Source organism: Aquila chrysaetos, chromosome 21, assembly GCF_900496995.4.
Source record: "Aquila chrysaetos chrysaetos chromosome 21, bAquChr1.4, whole genome shotgun sequence".
Taxonomy (NCBI): Eukaryota; Metazoa; Chordata; class Aves; order Accipitriformes; family Accipitridae; genus Aquila; species Aquila chrysaetos.
Window position 1 is genome coordinate 2,834,411 of NC_044024.1, and position 15,274 is coordinate 2,849,684.

Below are 15,274 nucleotides of genomic sequence, written 5' to 3' on the forward strand. Positions count from 1 at the left end.
GAGGGAGCACTATTCCTTAAAATCAAGACAGTGAGAATTATCTTTGTGTTATAGGAAATGTTTTGCCAAATGCTAACAAACAGGCTCAGGAGCATCCCAGCTCCAACCAAACACCGGGAACTTTATCAGGTAACTACGACAGAGCAAGTGCTGCTAATTAAATCCGATCTCACCACTCTCAGTCCCAACTCATCCCCTGTAGCAAGGTGACCTGCAAAAAGCAGAAGCAGATCAGGCAGCAAATACTGGTACGAGTCACCCAAAAGGCACTCGAATTATTACACATCACGTATTTTAAAGGTAGAGTCGGGTGTCTGATACCTGATAACTTACCCCCTAACCTAAGTCACTTCTTTCTTAGTCGCTTCTGCGCGTTAAGCCACAGTGAATTTCCCTGCATCTGTGAACAACCCCTTGTAGAAACGTGCCCTATTTAACTCGGACCAGTCCTCGAATTGTCCGTCTTTCACACAGCCTCCACCAGCAACCCGTCCAGAGGTCTCCTCCAGAGGGAATTTCTTTTCCGGCCTTTTCGAAAAAAATAAAAGGATATTTATGATGGTTTTTTTATTCATTTTGCTACATTTTTCTTGCAGTCTCACCGCTAGCATCATTTTACTGCCTCTTTATTTGACGACACTGAACCGGGGCAGCGTGCAGGAGATGCTCATGATGAAGCAGGGCTTAACCCCGCACGGCACCATGGGCTGGTACCTCCCCTCCCCAGCCGTGCCACAGCAAAGGGAAAACAATTTGTGATTTAGTAAGTTAATCAAAACTTCAATTGATCCACTTTGTATTTTCTTTCTCTTTACTTTCCAACAATTTAGGGCAATTTTTTTAATTAAATACAAAGGCCTTTCCACATTTCAGAAAATTAATCACTTTTGGCATTTATTAGTTATTCATTTCTGTTTAAAACATGTTTTATAATTCATTAAAGTACCTCAAAAATTAAATTCTTAACAGCCCTAGGCCCAAAATATATTTAAGTAAGAAAATTAAGCACAGTAATAAATAGCGAAGAATTCTGAAATATTAATTTGGCCTGTAGCATTTCAAATGTTTATTTGCAATAATTAATTTGAAACCAAGTTTACATTGCCTTTGTCAGTAGTTTGCTGGGAACTTTTAGTTACGTTGCTAATTTCCTCAAATTTGCCCTTCTGGTGGCATATTCCATCTCTGACAACCATTGCCAGTGCATTTAAATTAATTCTTTCAGCTATTTTTAAGTTTGATCATTTTCCACGAGGCACAGAAAATTAGCAAGACCGCTAAAGGATACGTTCCCGGTTTGGCGCAGAGGGAATTAGCAAACTGAAGCTGATTATTAATGCTAGGTACATTTTCTGCTCCCCCACCTGCACCGCAGAGCCCGAGCACCACGGTGAAAACCCCTATTTGAAGACTGGCGCAAGTGATAACATATTTGGTGTCAGAAGTAAATGTATGAGCCCCACACAGAGGCAGCCTCTGATATAAATAAATATAAATTAAGACAGAAGAAAACCTGTACATTTAAGAGAAGTGTCAAGCAGCGAGTTACTAGTTCCACCCCCCCCCCACCCCAGTCCTTACGGCACACGGTGACACGGGGCAGTGGTGGCTCTTTGTCACCCTTCAGCACACCAGATAATGTGCTTTTCTAACTTGGCAAGGCAAGCTCTTAAATAATTTTTATTCCTAAATTGTTGCCTTACTAGCAGGGTTTAATGAAAGCTTTTCTATTGTAGCATTTAGTCCGGATGCTGAACCCTGGAGTATCATGACATATAAAATTGCAATAAATTCCCTAACGAAAATAGCAAACATGTACAAAGTTGATTGACAAACATACAGGTACCTAAAACAGTTTTGCTAGAGTTCAATACCTTTGAAAAATCACTAAAAAATATACACCTGATCTCTATTTTGATCTCAAAATATTTCTATTTATCTCAAAAAAAAAAAAAAAAAATCTGTTTTGCAGAGTTGCTGGGTTTTGGTCTAGATCAGAAGTTTCCAAATTTGCCTCTAGCTACTGTTTTCAGATCAGAAGCTTTTGTACTTGGCTGCACTGATCTCACCCGCTACAGAAGAGCGGGTGAAGTGTTAGAAGAGACAAATCCCATATCAAAGTATCGCTGGAACACTTCTACGCGAGACGCTCGTGGGCTCTGCTCCCATCCTGGCCTCACCATGCTTCATCCTCCTCCTCCTCCTGCTTTTCTTCTCCTCGGCGCAGAGCAGAGAACTGCTTACGGGACAGCAGGGCTGAAACCGTTCCAGCACATATTTCTGGGATATTAACACCGGAGCGATCCCACAAGTAGGAGAAGAGCGGATGGTTCTCCGCAGCGCAGCCAAATAAGTAAAAGAAAAAAAAAAAATACTACTACAATGCAGCTGAATTCCACCTTCCTCGCTCAGTTATCTATCCCTCGGCCGCAACCTGAAGGTTTTCGGTCTCTGAGCGCTTTTCGTACCGGCCACAGAACCCCGGAGATTTCCCGAACCCGCGGAGCGCTGCCTCCATCTCCTGGACGGAGCGGGCAGCGCAGGCAGCAGTCGCGATAGAAGCCGGGTTATGTCACCGACAGTGTTTCTGTACCCGAGTGGTACCCATTTCTCGAGGGAAGACAAGACCTCCAGACAAACCGTAAGGCTTTCAGTAGCTCCAGCTGCCAGATTAGCAAGACGTAGTGCCTGTACCTGTGCTCCGCAAACGCAGCTGTAATCCCCCCTCAGAAGCCTTCAGAAGTAAAAGCAAATATAACCCCTTTAATTAAGAGGAATCTAGCCACCTGTAGTCGCGAATCCCAGCCATCTCAGCAGAGACCAGGACGCAAACCTGGATGCCAACAGCCACGAGACCCAGAAACGTACCTGTTGAGGAACAAAGCAATTTGCACTATTGGCCAGTATTAGGGCATGAAACCTTATTGTTTAGTCACTGAGGACTTGACACGGTGAAATACCTCTGGCAAGAGTCTTCTTAGGTGTCTTCCAAAAGGCATACAAGGAGGCCCAGCCTTTTTCTTTCAGAGAAATTCCCCAGAACTTCTGGGGAAAGTTATTAAATAAAAATTAAAATAAGCACAGTTAAACCTGTATTTCGGCAGGATGCTTATGCCAGCAGACACCCGCTATCGCTTCCCGCTACGTGCTAGTGCTTGGGCAAAGATGCATCTGAAGCGGAGGATGGCACGGCAGCAGCACATACGCTGCCCCACTGCAGCCCTGCTAGAAGGGAAACGTATCCCATTCCGTAGCAAATCTTGACCTCCAGTGCATCAAGACAAGGAGCAGTCTGAAAAGGGAGGTCAATTCAGGATTTTTGCGAAGACCGGTGTATCATTTAACCATGGTCTCAACCCTTACATCCTGCTCTCCACCCTCGAGGTCCATCACTGAAGAAAAGAGATTATGCTCAAGGAGGAGCATACTCCGGTCTCCTCAACATCCCAGTTCCTCCATGTCCAGCCTGGTAATACGCTGTGCTATGGAAAGCTACTCAGCTGAAGTAAGCATATTTTAGGTACCTTTGAGAGCCTTTTCTTCATCTTAAAACATTTTCTAGCCCATAAAAGCACAAAAGACAGATGGGGGAAGGTGCCTCTTACAGCCATAAAGCTTCAGAGATGAATCACAGGGAAGGAAAACAGCTTCTGAGAACCAATGTTTGCAGGAAAACAAATGAGCAGGATGCGATTAAGGCAGTCTGTACTCTCCTTACTAACACTCTGCTTGTCCCTGTCCTCGGTTTCTGAAAACACTCACTGGCATCTGACTACAAGTAAGGTTGGTTGGTTTTTTAATCCATGCTTCATCTCTTCTCCCACCAGGAAGATCTTCATGAAGCCTGCAGGAACTCACTACCTGAAAGTTGGGGGTTTTCAGGGCTTTTTTTTTTTTTTTTTTTTTTGTTGTCATTTAAAAAATGAATCTTTTTGTCCAATTTGGTTATTCTTTCCCGCCTACCTTCAATGAAATCGAGGAAATCACCACCATCTTGTAAACTTTTTCACCTCTTGCCTCCTATATGGCTTCAGTCACCCACTTCTTCCCAGCTCAAGGTATAGCTTTGCAGTTTGTTCTCCAGCTGCAGGAGGAGTCCCCAGCTCCACCACCAGCACCACCACCACCACCACCACCGCTCTGCCAAGCCCTGGCCCCACGTCTGGAGCCCCCCCCCCGGCATGCCGCGGGCTGGCACTGCTGGGCAGGGGCAAGGGACAAGCTCTTTGCCACGAGAAGCTTGGTCCTCATTTAGCTCCTACTTTTTCCTTCCTATTTCAGTTACCAATTTATTAATGAAAACATAAAAAAAACCCCCAAAACAAACCACAAGCAAGAAACCACAACCAAACCCTACTGAAGGACTTGATCAACTGATCCCCAAATTGCGGAGGGGTTTGTCTGCGGGTGACCTCAGAGCTCCCTCCTTCAGCAAAGGCTGTCCCTGGGCCAGGCAATTCCATCGCCAGACAGGCCTGAATGCTTGTAAGAGAAGTGCCTCGTGAGCAAATATCATCCAGGAGATGGACTGACTTCAGGCAGTCGTGGAAAAAAAAAACTTCTCTGTATATTTGGACTGATAGGATAACTGAAAAATAAGGTATCTGTAACCCATTTTGAATACAAACAGCAACACTAGTTACCAAACACCTTAAAGGTATTTTAAACCCAGAGACTCCAATGTAATGGCAATGCTATTACATCAAAATCTCATATTCTTGTCCCGTGACGGGGATTAGTAGCTGCATACTGAGTTGGTCCATCACCTAGCAGCGAGTCCTCACAACATTTGGCTTCACAGTAACAGTTCATGTAGAGGACAGAAGAGTTCAATGATCTGCAGCAATTTATCAGCTTAAATCCAAAGACAAAGCGGTGTCAGGAGGCAAAGCCACCTACTACAGCCCCTGAGACCTCACATGGGACCAGTGCCGATGCACGTGCTTAACTCCAACCAGGTGCGCAGGTCACTTTTTAATGGGATTACTCTCATTTGTAATGCAAGTGCCTGTACTGTCAAAGGACCAGATCTTTGCAGGAAAATTATTTCCTCTTTTATATATAAAGTCAAATCTGAATAGATAACTGAAAAACATACAGAAGGTAGATCATCCCACCCTGAAGTAATACATCAATCCTATCAGTGAATGTATGTTTTATTGAAAGTGTGGCATGAAACACTTGACTGTGAGTATAAACTTATGAACAGCTCTTGATGTATGTGAGATTTTTGGCACGGTTTACCAAATAATGCAATTCACAGTACATTTAATTTAGGAATGTCCGCTCATTGGTTTTGATGTCAATTTAAAAAAAAGGAGTTGGTGAACTTCCAAATCATAAATGATGGATTTTTGTCAATTATAAAATATTATGAATTTGCAACCTTTTTATTCTAGTACTCAAGGAACTGCCAGCTATTTAAAACTGTACCTTTATCATTATTCACAAAGTTTAACAAAAATAAATACAATTTTGAGGTTCTTTGGCATGTCGTAATTCAAGGCAATAGTATCTTTTAGCAGCACAGTGCAAAGAAAAACAACATACCATACAATGCACTACTAGATTCAGCCTTACAAGGAGAAGAGAACGTAGTACAATGCAAACTTTAATGTCAATATATACAGAGCTTTAAAGAAAACATTTTTTTTTTTAAAATTAAATGAAATAAATACAGTATGATACAAAATCCACAATATGCTTAGAGAAAGAAATGACAGTTACAATATCTGATAACGGGGACCTTTTGTATAGTTTCATCTTTGAAGTACCTCAGAGAGCATGTAATTCATTGCACACTGTTTTCAATTAATGCCCTTTCGTGTATTGAGATTTATAGCCAGTCACGTGCCAGAAGAGTTTTAGCTCTAATCAGAATATCAGTGCAAGATGCCAAAGTGCTTGGGATATTATGACAATGCAATTACTTAGCAAATGCTGCTCATAAGCCTAATGCAAAACACACAAAATAGGAACACTTTGTCCTGCAAAGGAGATCCACCTCGAGCATCCTTTCAGTTCTCACATAAAAACCCCAAAACAGGATTCAATGTTATTCAAATTATTGGTAATAAGCTGTTGCCCAAATCTTAATTAAGAGACATAATCAATTAAGTATGTTTTAAAGCTTTCAAAGAAAGTTTGCTTTCATTACGTAGGAAAAATCTCACGAAAAGCAGTCACCGATTATTTTGGGGGAACTTCTAATTACATAAGTTATTACAATACTCAAGTCAGCTTTAGCTATATACTAAAGGTGGGGGTTTTTTTTGTAAAATTTGTATTCATTCTCCTGTTCCCAAAGGGAAGTGTAGGCTTATCAACAACAACATAATCTGGGGGAGTAAACATTTAAAAAATACACTGAAGTAGAGACAAACAGTATTCAGACTGTACTTAACTAAAGGGGTGTTAATGCAGAAGGATGGTATGGTATGAATGACAGCATAGGCGTCTTACCAACAGGTATCACTACATACCCAAGAAAGTTTTTGAGTAAACTTTCAAGAAGAAAATGTTTTGGTTTTTTTTTTTTTTTTTTTTTTTTAGTCACATAGAGCTCCCATAGGATTACGCAAGGACTCCATTATCACAGCTTCAGAAGCCTTCTGAAAACTTTAAGAAAAACCTGCTCCTCCCTTCCCTCCCACAAGTATTTGCAAACTTCTAATTCTGGATAGGACTGAAAAACTTAAGTGCTACAGAAGTACAAAAAAACCCATGTTTGCATTGATGTTTTAGCCTAATTTCATTGATACACATCAGGATAATTACTACAGTACTGTGCGATTCATTTAACTCAATTCTTACAAGCTATCTCAACTTTCTAATTCTAACATTTGAGGGCAGAGTGCCGAGTACTGGATGCAGCAATCTGTCACTGCAAATAACCAGTTTATAAGTATACTGCAAGTAACTTTCAATTGTTGAAGTTTGCCAGAGATCATTTTAACTATTGGACATATGAAGATTAGCTTTGGAAAATGAATTAAAACAAGGAAAACAGAATTCAAGCTCAGTATGACTGACTTGGGTGAGGTTTTGGATACCTTCTCTGGATGCAAGGAGAACATTTAAACCATACTACAACACGGGCCTCAAACAGACAGTACGCTTAGACCACCTACACCTTAGGCTCTTCATGTGGTCAGAAAGAATTTACCAGTTTTAAGCATAATGGGAAAAAACATACAACAAGCTAACAACGGCATTGAGACTACACAAGCCACAAAACAGTGGCTTAAATGAATCCACCCATCGTAATGCTCTCGGGTACGGGCACTCTTCATTACGCACCACTGGCTGATACTGATGCCACCACATAGTTTTTGGATACATAACAGGAATACAATAGAGTTCCTCGCTTTTTATCAAAAGGATAACTGAAGACAGAAATTGCAATATCCAAGGGGTGAAAAAACAGCAAGACACATCATGAGCCTGCTCCAGCTATAGGTGATGTCTGTGGGAATCTACCCTCTTTAGTGAGAACGTATCAGGCTCTACGTGCACTTCAGAACTAGCCCTTATTTATAATTGCCATTACCAAACATTAGAGTAGAAGCTATTTTGCTGGCAGTAACAGAAGCCATATCCAAAATACTGTATTATTTAAGATATTAATTGGTTCTCTGAAAATTCCTCTAAATACATAGTATGTATGCCTATTTCTTTGTAATTATAAGCCTTCGTAAAAATTTCACTCTTTTTTTTAAAAAAAGTAAATCAGTATGATCATAACTAGTTTGTAATCTTGAACTGTGCAGAGATGATATGAATGTGAAACCATTTACACTAACCTTTCACTCCAGCCAAGAGCACGTTCAAATTAAGTTTTCTTCCATTTCAAACATTTAACTGATTACTCATGAGCAGACCATGCTACTTTTATATAATTGCTTAATTGAACAAAACCTAAGTTTGAAAAAAAAAAAAAAGGACGAGAAGTATGCAAGAAATTCCAAAAGTATCACAAAGATGATGCTCATTAAATACTATATAGTGAGAGTAAACTGCAAGTGAACTCTTTTGCATCCCTGCATATCCAAAATGTTTCAAAGACTGATATGCTGACATACACGTAGCAAGTGAACTCTTCCCCCCAAATTAAGGATTAAAATTGGCATACCAGGGTACACTGGCCTGTCAGATATAATAAAGGTGTTTGTCCACATTTTCCTTGTGATAAGACAACTTTGTAATGTTGCAGTCACTGAGACCTTGCTTTTACCCCAGGAGTACCACTTGCTCTAAAGGCTAGTAGTGATATAAAACCAGCAGGGATAACTTTATAGAAGATGTTTTAAATTCTTTACTAAGAATCAGACTATCCATCTTGTTTGTGTACTTTTCCTCTTACCGCCTTTGTGTTTCACACCAAGAACTGAAGCACCTTCAGCTGCTTACAACTGCTTTTGTGCAAAATGGCAAAATGCTTTTAAGGTGCTTATAATGTGGTGCTTCTAAGTAAGCTAAAAGAAAATACCAATATAAACACTGTTAAATGATTCATGAATAAAGCCATTAAAGACCAGCTGCTACCTTACGGGAAAGCTGAAGACAATTCAAGTTTGACATTTTAGTTGTGTACCACGCCTTGCATTATACCCTCTATCCCTAACATGGTTTTTACTACTACATTTCAACCCACATTATACCTTCGCCTTGGCTAAGGGGGCTTTATTTCCACCGCTTTTTTTTTTTGTCTTAGAATAAATTCAAATTCTTCTGGCAGTCATTTTTAAGTTTACAAAAAAATGATACCAATAAGACTGTAGACAAAAGGTTTACAGGCATTCTTGCTGGCAAAGGTCTTCAGTCATGAAAACAAGGATGAACCAGCTGCGTAAGGGGCAGATTTTTGTACTAAACAGTAAGCTTTCTAGGAAGCAGTTGTGTTCTTTGATAAGCTTTCAAGCATTTCAAACAGGCACCTCAAAACTAGGCACAAATGGCCCCTAAAGCTTCCAACATCTATCAAACACTCAAGAAATTTAGTATGGGGTATGTTCTGCATGATACAAATAGCACACCTATGTTTGCTATATTCATTAAGTCTCAAATCTACATATATTCATACCTAACTATTTGGCCAGATAATTTCCATCTTCCCCCACCACAACAAAAGAAAGCAGCTTATCTAATAGTACTTCCAATGCCACCAAGTACTTCACAGGTATAAGCAAAAACGAGCCAGCACCCTCTGCCTCTTAAGATCCGAGTTACTACTGCCACTCTTGGCAGTTGGGCCAGAATTCTCCTGAAAGCTTTTTTTCCTGTCTTGAAATGCCAAGTTCTGCCATCACTGGTGTCTTCTAATTGGCTACCAAAGGTACCTGGGAACAGGAAATTCAACAATGGCAAATCAGTCTGAACTACATTTGATTTTTGGTCATTTGGATTCTCTAAGTGTTCACAGTCTAATTGTTGGTCACTAATATACTTAATATTTAAAATGCGTATCATCCTACTATGACAGTACAATTGCACAGTAGTGTCTACAAATTTTGAAAATACTTTGGAGCTCATCATCTCTGGATGCATTGGGTACCTGTCTACTAGCGGTTAGCATGGGTTTGGAGTCAGAAAACCCCAAGATAATTCTGGCCCAGAAATTAATTTCCTCTCCATCACAGTATTTAAAAACAGCTGAAGTCCCAACAGCAAGCAGAGAGGGCAAGTGAGTGCTGGCAACAGGATATTGTCAGTAACTTGTCCATAACTGTGAAATTTCTTGGTCAGAATTCCCTTATCTGGGCACACTGCAAGGCTTATTTATTTTCCCAAGCTACCTCTACAGTTAGGCAAATAGAATTTTGCATTTATGTTCTGTAATATTTGTACATGCCGCGAGAGATTCAGATAGAAGCAACAATCTATAAAAATCAAATAAATAAAAAATAAAATCCACATGCCAAGTTTGTTATAATAAAGTGTCAGTTTGTCTTGTATGCCAAACAAACTTAATATTGGCTATATTCAGTGGAAACGACTGCCGAGGAAACAGTAACGTAGTCATTGTACTGATGGATAGACAATATAAATAACAAAAAGTATTAGATTGCATGATGTTGTCTTAAAGTGGTACCAATGTTAGAGATCCTTAATTTGGACAGTTTATACACATAATTACCTTCTCCAGCTCAGTGCAGGACAATACCATTTGTGGTAACAACTAGAAATGTTCATTTTCCTGTAAGAGGCCATTTGTTACCCAGCATTTCTTATGGGTCACAAGTGATCAAATTAAGTTTATGGGTAAAGTGCAGAATCTTACACATCCCTTTTGTTTGTTTGTATTTTCACATAAACTTATCAGTTACCGGCACCATGCAAATGCAGACCTTCCAAATTAACACTAATGCATTTAACACTGGCACAATACATTAGTCAGCTTTTCATAACAGTAATGAACAAGTTATATGAATTAAGTTGAATGAATTAAGTGCCCAATTACAAAATTAAGAATTTGTCCTTCACAACAGGGTCTAAAGGTGTGAAGAAAACAAAAAACTTACACTGACACTTTATGTACAACTTGGTCATTGGCAACGGTCCCCTAAACCATTTTTTAAACGAACCCAGCAAAACTATACAGAATGTGAAAGAATATTTGCAACAGATCTCTTAAAGGACAGTGTAGAGAAATTCATTATGGTGTACCTGATGTTTAAATTAACTTAACAGATACGGCCTGTAAAACACAGTATGAACCTGTGGATTTTTTTTTTTTCTTTTTAAAAAAAGGACTTTTACAGAATTCAAGTAGTGTAGCAGGAAACCATAGATGCCTTTTGATCACAGGTCAGGCAAAATAGAGCCACTTATTGGATTTTCCCCTTGCTTCTGTTGCTAAGGTGTCCCAGTGGATCTATAAGTCTGTTGATGTTAGCTTTTTCATGCTCCGTCGCTGAGCTAAACTTGAGGCTGCAACAGGCTCTAACACTGGCTGAAATGTCTTGTGATTCAGTGCAGAATATGTAGCAGCCATGGCTCCCTAGAGAACAATGAAATATATAAAAGGCTGTAAAGGTAATTTTTATCAGAAAATAAAACAAATTAATATTAAATTCTTAATTAACTATTAAAAAAACAGGACTTATGGCAGGTCATGGAGATTCTCTAAAGTTTGTTTTCAAAAAAACCCATTTATTCCTGAATCCTTCAGGTTTGTAAGCTTGGGTGTCTGACATTTCTTTTTCTTTCACATACCTTAGATGTAGGAGTAACTTTTTAATGTGGGTCAGAATTAGTACCTTCCAAGCAATATTAGCATCAATTTATCAAATACAGCCACCCAAGTGGCTATTCAGGTCCTGACTTACGAAGACAACACAATTAAGACTGGCTATCACAGATCCTTATTTTTGAATCCAACAAAACTAATGAAGTCAACATAAAAGCTGCCTGCATACAGTAGGAAGTTTTTGTGTCACAAGTCAGAAACACATATACCGGAGAGATAAAAATACCAGTGGAAAAACTGTAGCGTAGTTTATTAATTTATTTTAGAAAAGCACAATATGAGCCAGTCATAGAAAAAAAAATCCCAAAAGATTTCCTGAATAAGAATGCTGGGAGACCTGTGGTAGTCTCAGGTAACTTTCTTATCAGGTTTCTATATGGCCCAAGCTACCTCAATCTTTGAAAACAAAACATCCGAAAAAATATCTTCCTTTACACATAGGTTGAAATTAGCTTACCAGTAATTTGTCTGTTTATCTAACTTAAATATGTAGGTACCAGGAAAAACAAAAGAAAGCTAATTTCTTTTCTAAGGAGAAAAAAAAAAAAAAAAAAAGAAAAAAAAAGAGTCCTGCCTGTAGCTCTAAAAGCAACCCAACTCATTGCACATCCACCAGCTCAAGCAACATTCAGCTTCCAGGTTGTTTTACCTTTACTAGATGTGGTGCATCTTGCCTGTTCAGTTGATAATGCGGCAACTGGTCCCTACAGGCTATCCACGAATGTTTTAATACTTGCTCTGCTGTATACCGCTGATGTGGATCTACATGAAGCATATGTGATAACAAGTCCTAGATGAAAATGAAAAACACACATCTATTCAGTTAAAATAATCTTGTATACAGACTTTAAAGCATTCATTATGGCAGCAATGAAAAAGTACCCTATGTGGCAGCGATTAACACAATGCAAACACACACACACAAAAAAATCAGCAGATAAATTGGATCATTCTGTGCCTTGACACCACAGAAGTCTGAAAACAATGTGTTGTACTATTTAATCTGTTTAACAGAGCAAGCCTTTATCATAAAGAAACTTACTGTTGTTTGTGTGTTTCATATTTCAGTTTACTATTAATATAATCTTTAAAAGACTAGAAATCCTATTAAAATTTAGCAGACAGATATTATGGAAGAAAGCTATTATTTGCAACTATCTCATTTGTACCACACATCTGGGGTCTGCTGACTACATATTACAATTAAATTCATATATAGTGATATACTGTCAAAGAATTTTTCCTTCAGTGAGCTATATAAAGAGTAAAGCCAGCAGAAATAGACACTTGTTTTTGCCTGTTTAGAAGCATTAGCAATAAGGTACTAATTACAACATTGGTCAAAAGAAGAGCTGGGTGGGAAGGGCACAGAACAGAGACAGGAATAGCTTGAAAGAAAACAAAATATGAACAAGCTGACAGAATGTTCCCTTTGTTTTAGGTACAAAATGTTAAGCATTCTTAAATATACAGAAGTGAATTACTCGTGCTAAGACAGCATTAGCCAACAAGTATTCTGAATCACTCCTACTAAAATGAACAAATTGTGCCGTTCCAAATTATCAGGAAAAGATTTAATATTAATGCCAAGCTTTATAGAAGGTAACACTGGTGACTAAGATACCTACAGACCAGGCCAACGCTAAACCCAGAGAACACATACAGCAATTGATGAGAGATGCAGTCTTTAAATAAAAAGGACAGCTCCATAATCAAGCTGATCGAGATTTTTGGCAAGATGTCCAGATATATTCAGTTGTTAAAGTACTAGTTTAATTGCTGAAAGTACTAATAAAGACAAAAGACCTGATGACTTCAGCATTGAACAACATTTAAGAAATTGCACTACAAAAAAAATTAACCTATTAATGCAAGACTGGTTAGCTACTAGAACTAACAGATAACTGTAAAAAGCCATCCTTCCATTTAAGGAATCCCACAAACACCTGATTTCGAGCCAACAAAAACAAGGAATAAAAAAAACCCCTCATGATTAGAAAAGCCTACATTGGGACCCATCTTACTTAAACTCTTTGTCAGTGACCTGGGGGAAGGAACAGAGTGCACTCTTGCCAAATTTGCAGTGGGGCACCAAATTGGAGGTGTGAGGAAAGAACTAATGAGTTCAAGGGCAGGGTGGCCATCCAAAGGGACCTAGGCAGGATGGAGTAATGAGCTAACCAGAGCCGTACAAAATTCAGCAAGGACAAATGCAGAGTCCTGCACTTGGAAAGGAAGAAATTGTCCCCAAGGTATGGGGTGGGGACAGACTGGTTGGGGACCAGCTTTGCTGAGAAGGACCAGGAGGTTTTGGTAGACAGCAAACTGAACCTGAACTACCAGTGTGACCGGGCATTCAAGAACGCTGACATTCCTTTAGTCAGCATGGCCAAAGGAATGGAGACAGTGGACAAAGTAAAACAAGAGATGTTCTGGCTTGAAATTAGGAGAGGCTTTTTCCTCATTACAGCAGCCAAGCATTGGAAAAGGCTGCCCAGGCAAGCTGTTCAGTTTCCACCCTTGGGGGTTTCTAAAGTCAGACTGAATAAAGCCCTGAGCTACCTGGTCAGATCTCACAGCTGACCCTGCTTTGAGCAGGAGGTTGGACTAGATGATCTTCATTGCAATAAAGTTTGCAGGTAATAATAGCAAACTACTGTGTTAGACTAGTCTATTTTATCCAGTTCAGTAGATGTTCATTTGAATTCTATAAAAAATAGAAGAACAAAACAAAACACATTTACACCTTTGCTGCATCTGAAACAGTGTCCCAGTTGCCTCCACTTAAAGAGAATTTTCCACTGCCTATCCGTACCAGGATCTCCTCTGGAGTATCGTTAGGACCATTGGCAAATGGAGTATAGCTGTCGAAAGAACAAAAACCAAAATGGCCTCGTTATAGGTAAGAAGCTGCAAGTAATTGGTAAAATCTCATGAATCATTGTGAGTAGATATCCCACTGCTGGCAGAAACATGCTATATACTATTAAATGCTTCTTACATTAGCATTTCATCTTCCAAACTGTATTATTTTCTTTCCCCCATAATTGTGGTTAATCAAGTAGAATAAATGGCAAATGCAGGCTAAAAAGATGTCTTAAGTTAGTTTCTTAATAATGCATTCTAACCAGTGCAGACTTTCAAGTTAAATAGAAGTGATTCATAAACAGAAATTATGCTAGAGAGCATGTAAATTAATCCAAACCTGGAACAGTATCCTAACAGAATGGCCCAATAAAGCTGGAGTAACATTGTATTTAAGGTATGTGCATTTAATTAGACAGAGATTCAGCACAATATACACACATCTATCATTTGGGGAAAAGCTACAAGAAAATTTTCGTGATAGTTATTTACTTAAGTGATTTTGGGAGGCTTAAACCACAACGTCATTGGTTTTGAAGGCTTATAACAGTTTACAGGGTTTCCTGTACATTCGGCTTACTTTCTACAAATCCTACTGTGATGAACTCGAAAGAACTAAACTGACAAATCTGAAAACCAATCTGAATCACTTACGTATGTATCACGATGTTCTGGCATCTCCTATGATCATAGGCTAGTACCAAGTTAGTTTTAACTATAGAACCCAAATCTTACTCTGATTAAGTAGTTATATCATAATACCCCTTAGATTTCAAATTAGCTTGCAAACCATAATAATTAAGCTTAATACATTCTATCTTAGTACTTTGAAAGCTTTGCATAGAAGAAAGATCAACCAGCATCATCAACAGAGGTTTAGGAAGTGTCCCAGCCAGTTAGTTCTTGTCTTTCAGTTGATGAGTTTAAGAGTAATGAAGTGGAAGATAGGAATTCATGCTGGACCATTTCTTCGCCATACTTTCGACCTGTCTTTTGTTCAAACAATGTTTCTCAAGTGTGCAGGCAGTATACTGCCCAATATCTGCATACTTGCACTTAAATCATACAGCAATCTGAGTTTTGATGACAGAACTGTAGTGGTGGTGGTGATTTTACATGGAGAAGTACAAATTTATCAAGAGAAACAGTTTCGAATAGATA

The 15,274-nt window shown here is 39.0% G+C and overlaps 1 protein-coding gene across 5 annotated transcripts in view; it reads right to left on the reverse strand.

The window, feature by feature from the left end:
* Positions 1 to 5,140: 5,140 nt before the first annotated feature.
* The window catches only part of RPS6KA6 (ribosomal protein S6 kinase A6), a 45,017-nt gene continuing 34,883 nt past the window's right edge, over positions 5,141 to 15,274 (reverse strand). For all 5 annotated transcript variants that reach the window (XM_029996867.2, XM_029996866.2, XM_029996865.2 and 2 more), the window contains 3 exons: positions 13,995 to 14,112; positions 11,898 to 12,038; positions 5,141 to 10,999 (listed from right to left, as the gene is read on the reverse strand). In XM_029996867.2, the coding sequence (XP_029852727.1) occupies positions 10,874 to 10,999; positions 11,898 to 12,038; positions 13,995 to 14,112 (385 nt within the window). In that variant the 3' untranslated portion in view covers positions 5,141 to 10,873. The remainder of the gene's footprint in view (positions 11,000 to 11,897; positions 12,039 to 13,994; positions 14,113 to 15,274) is intronic.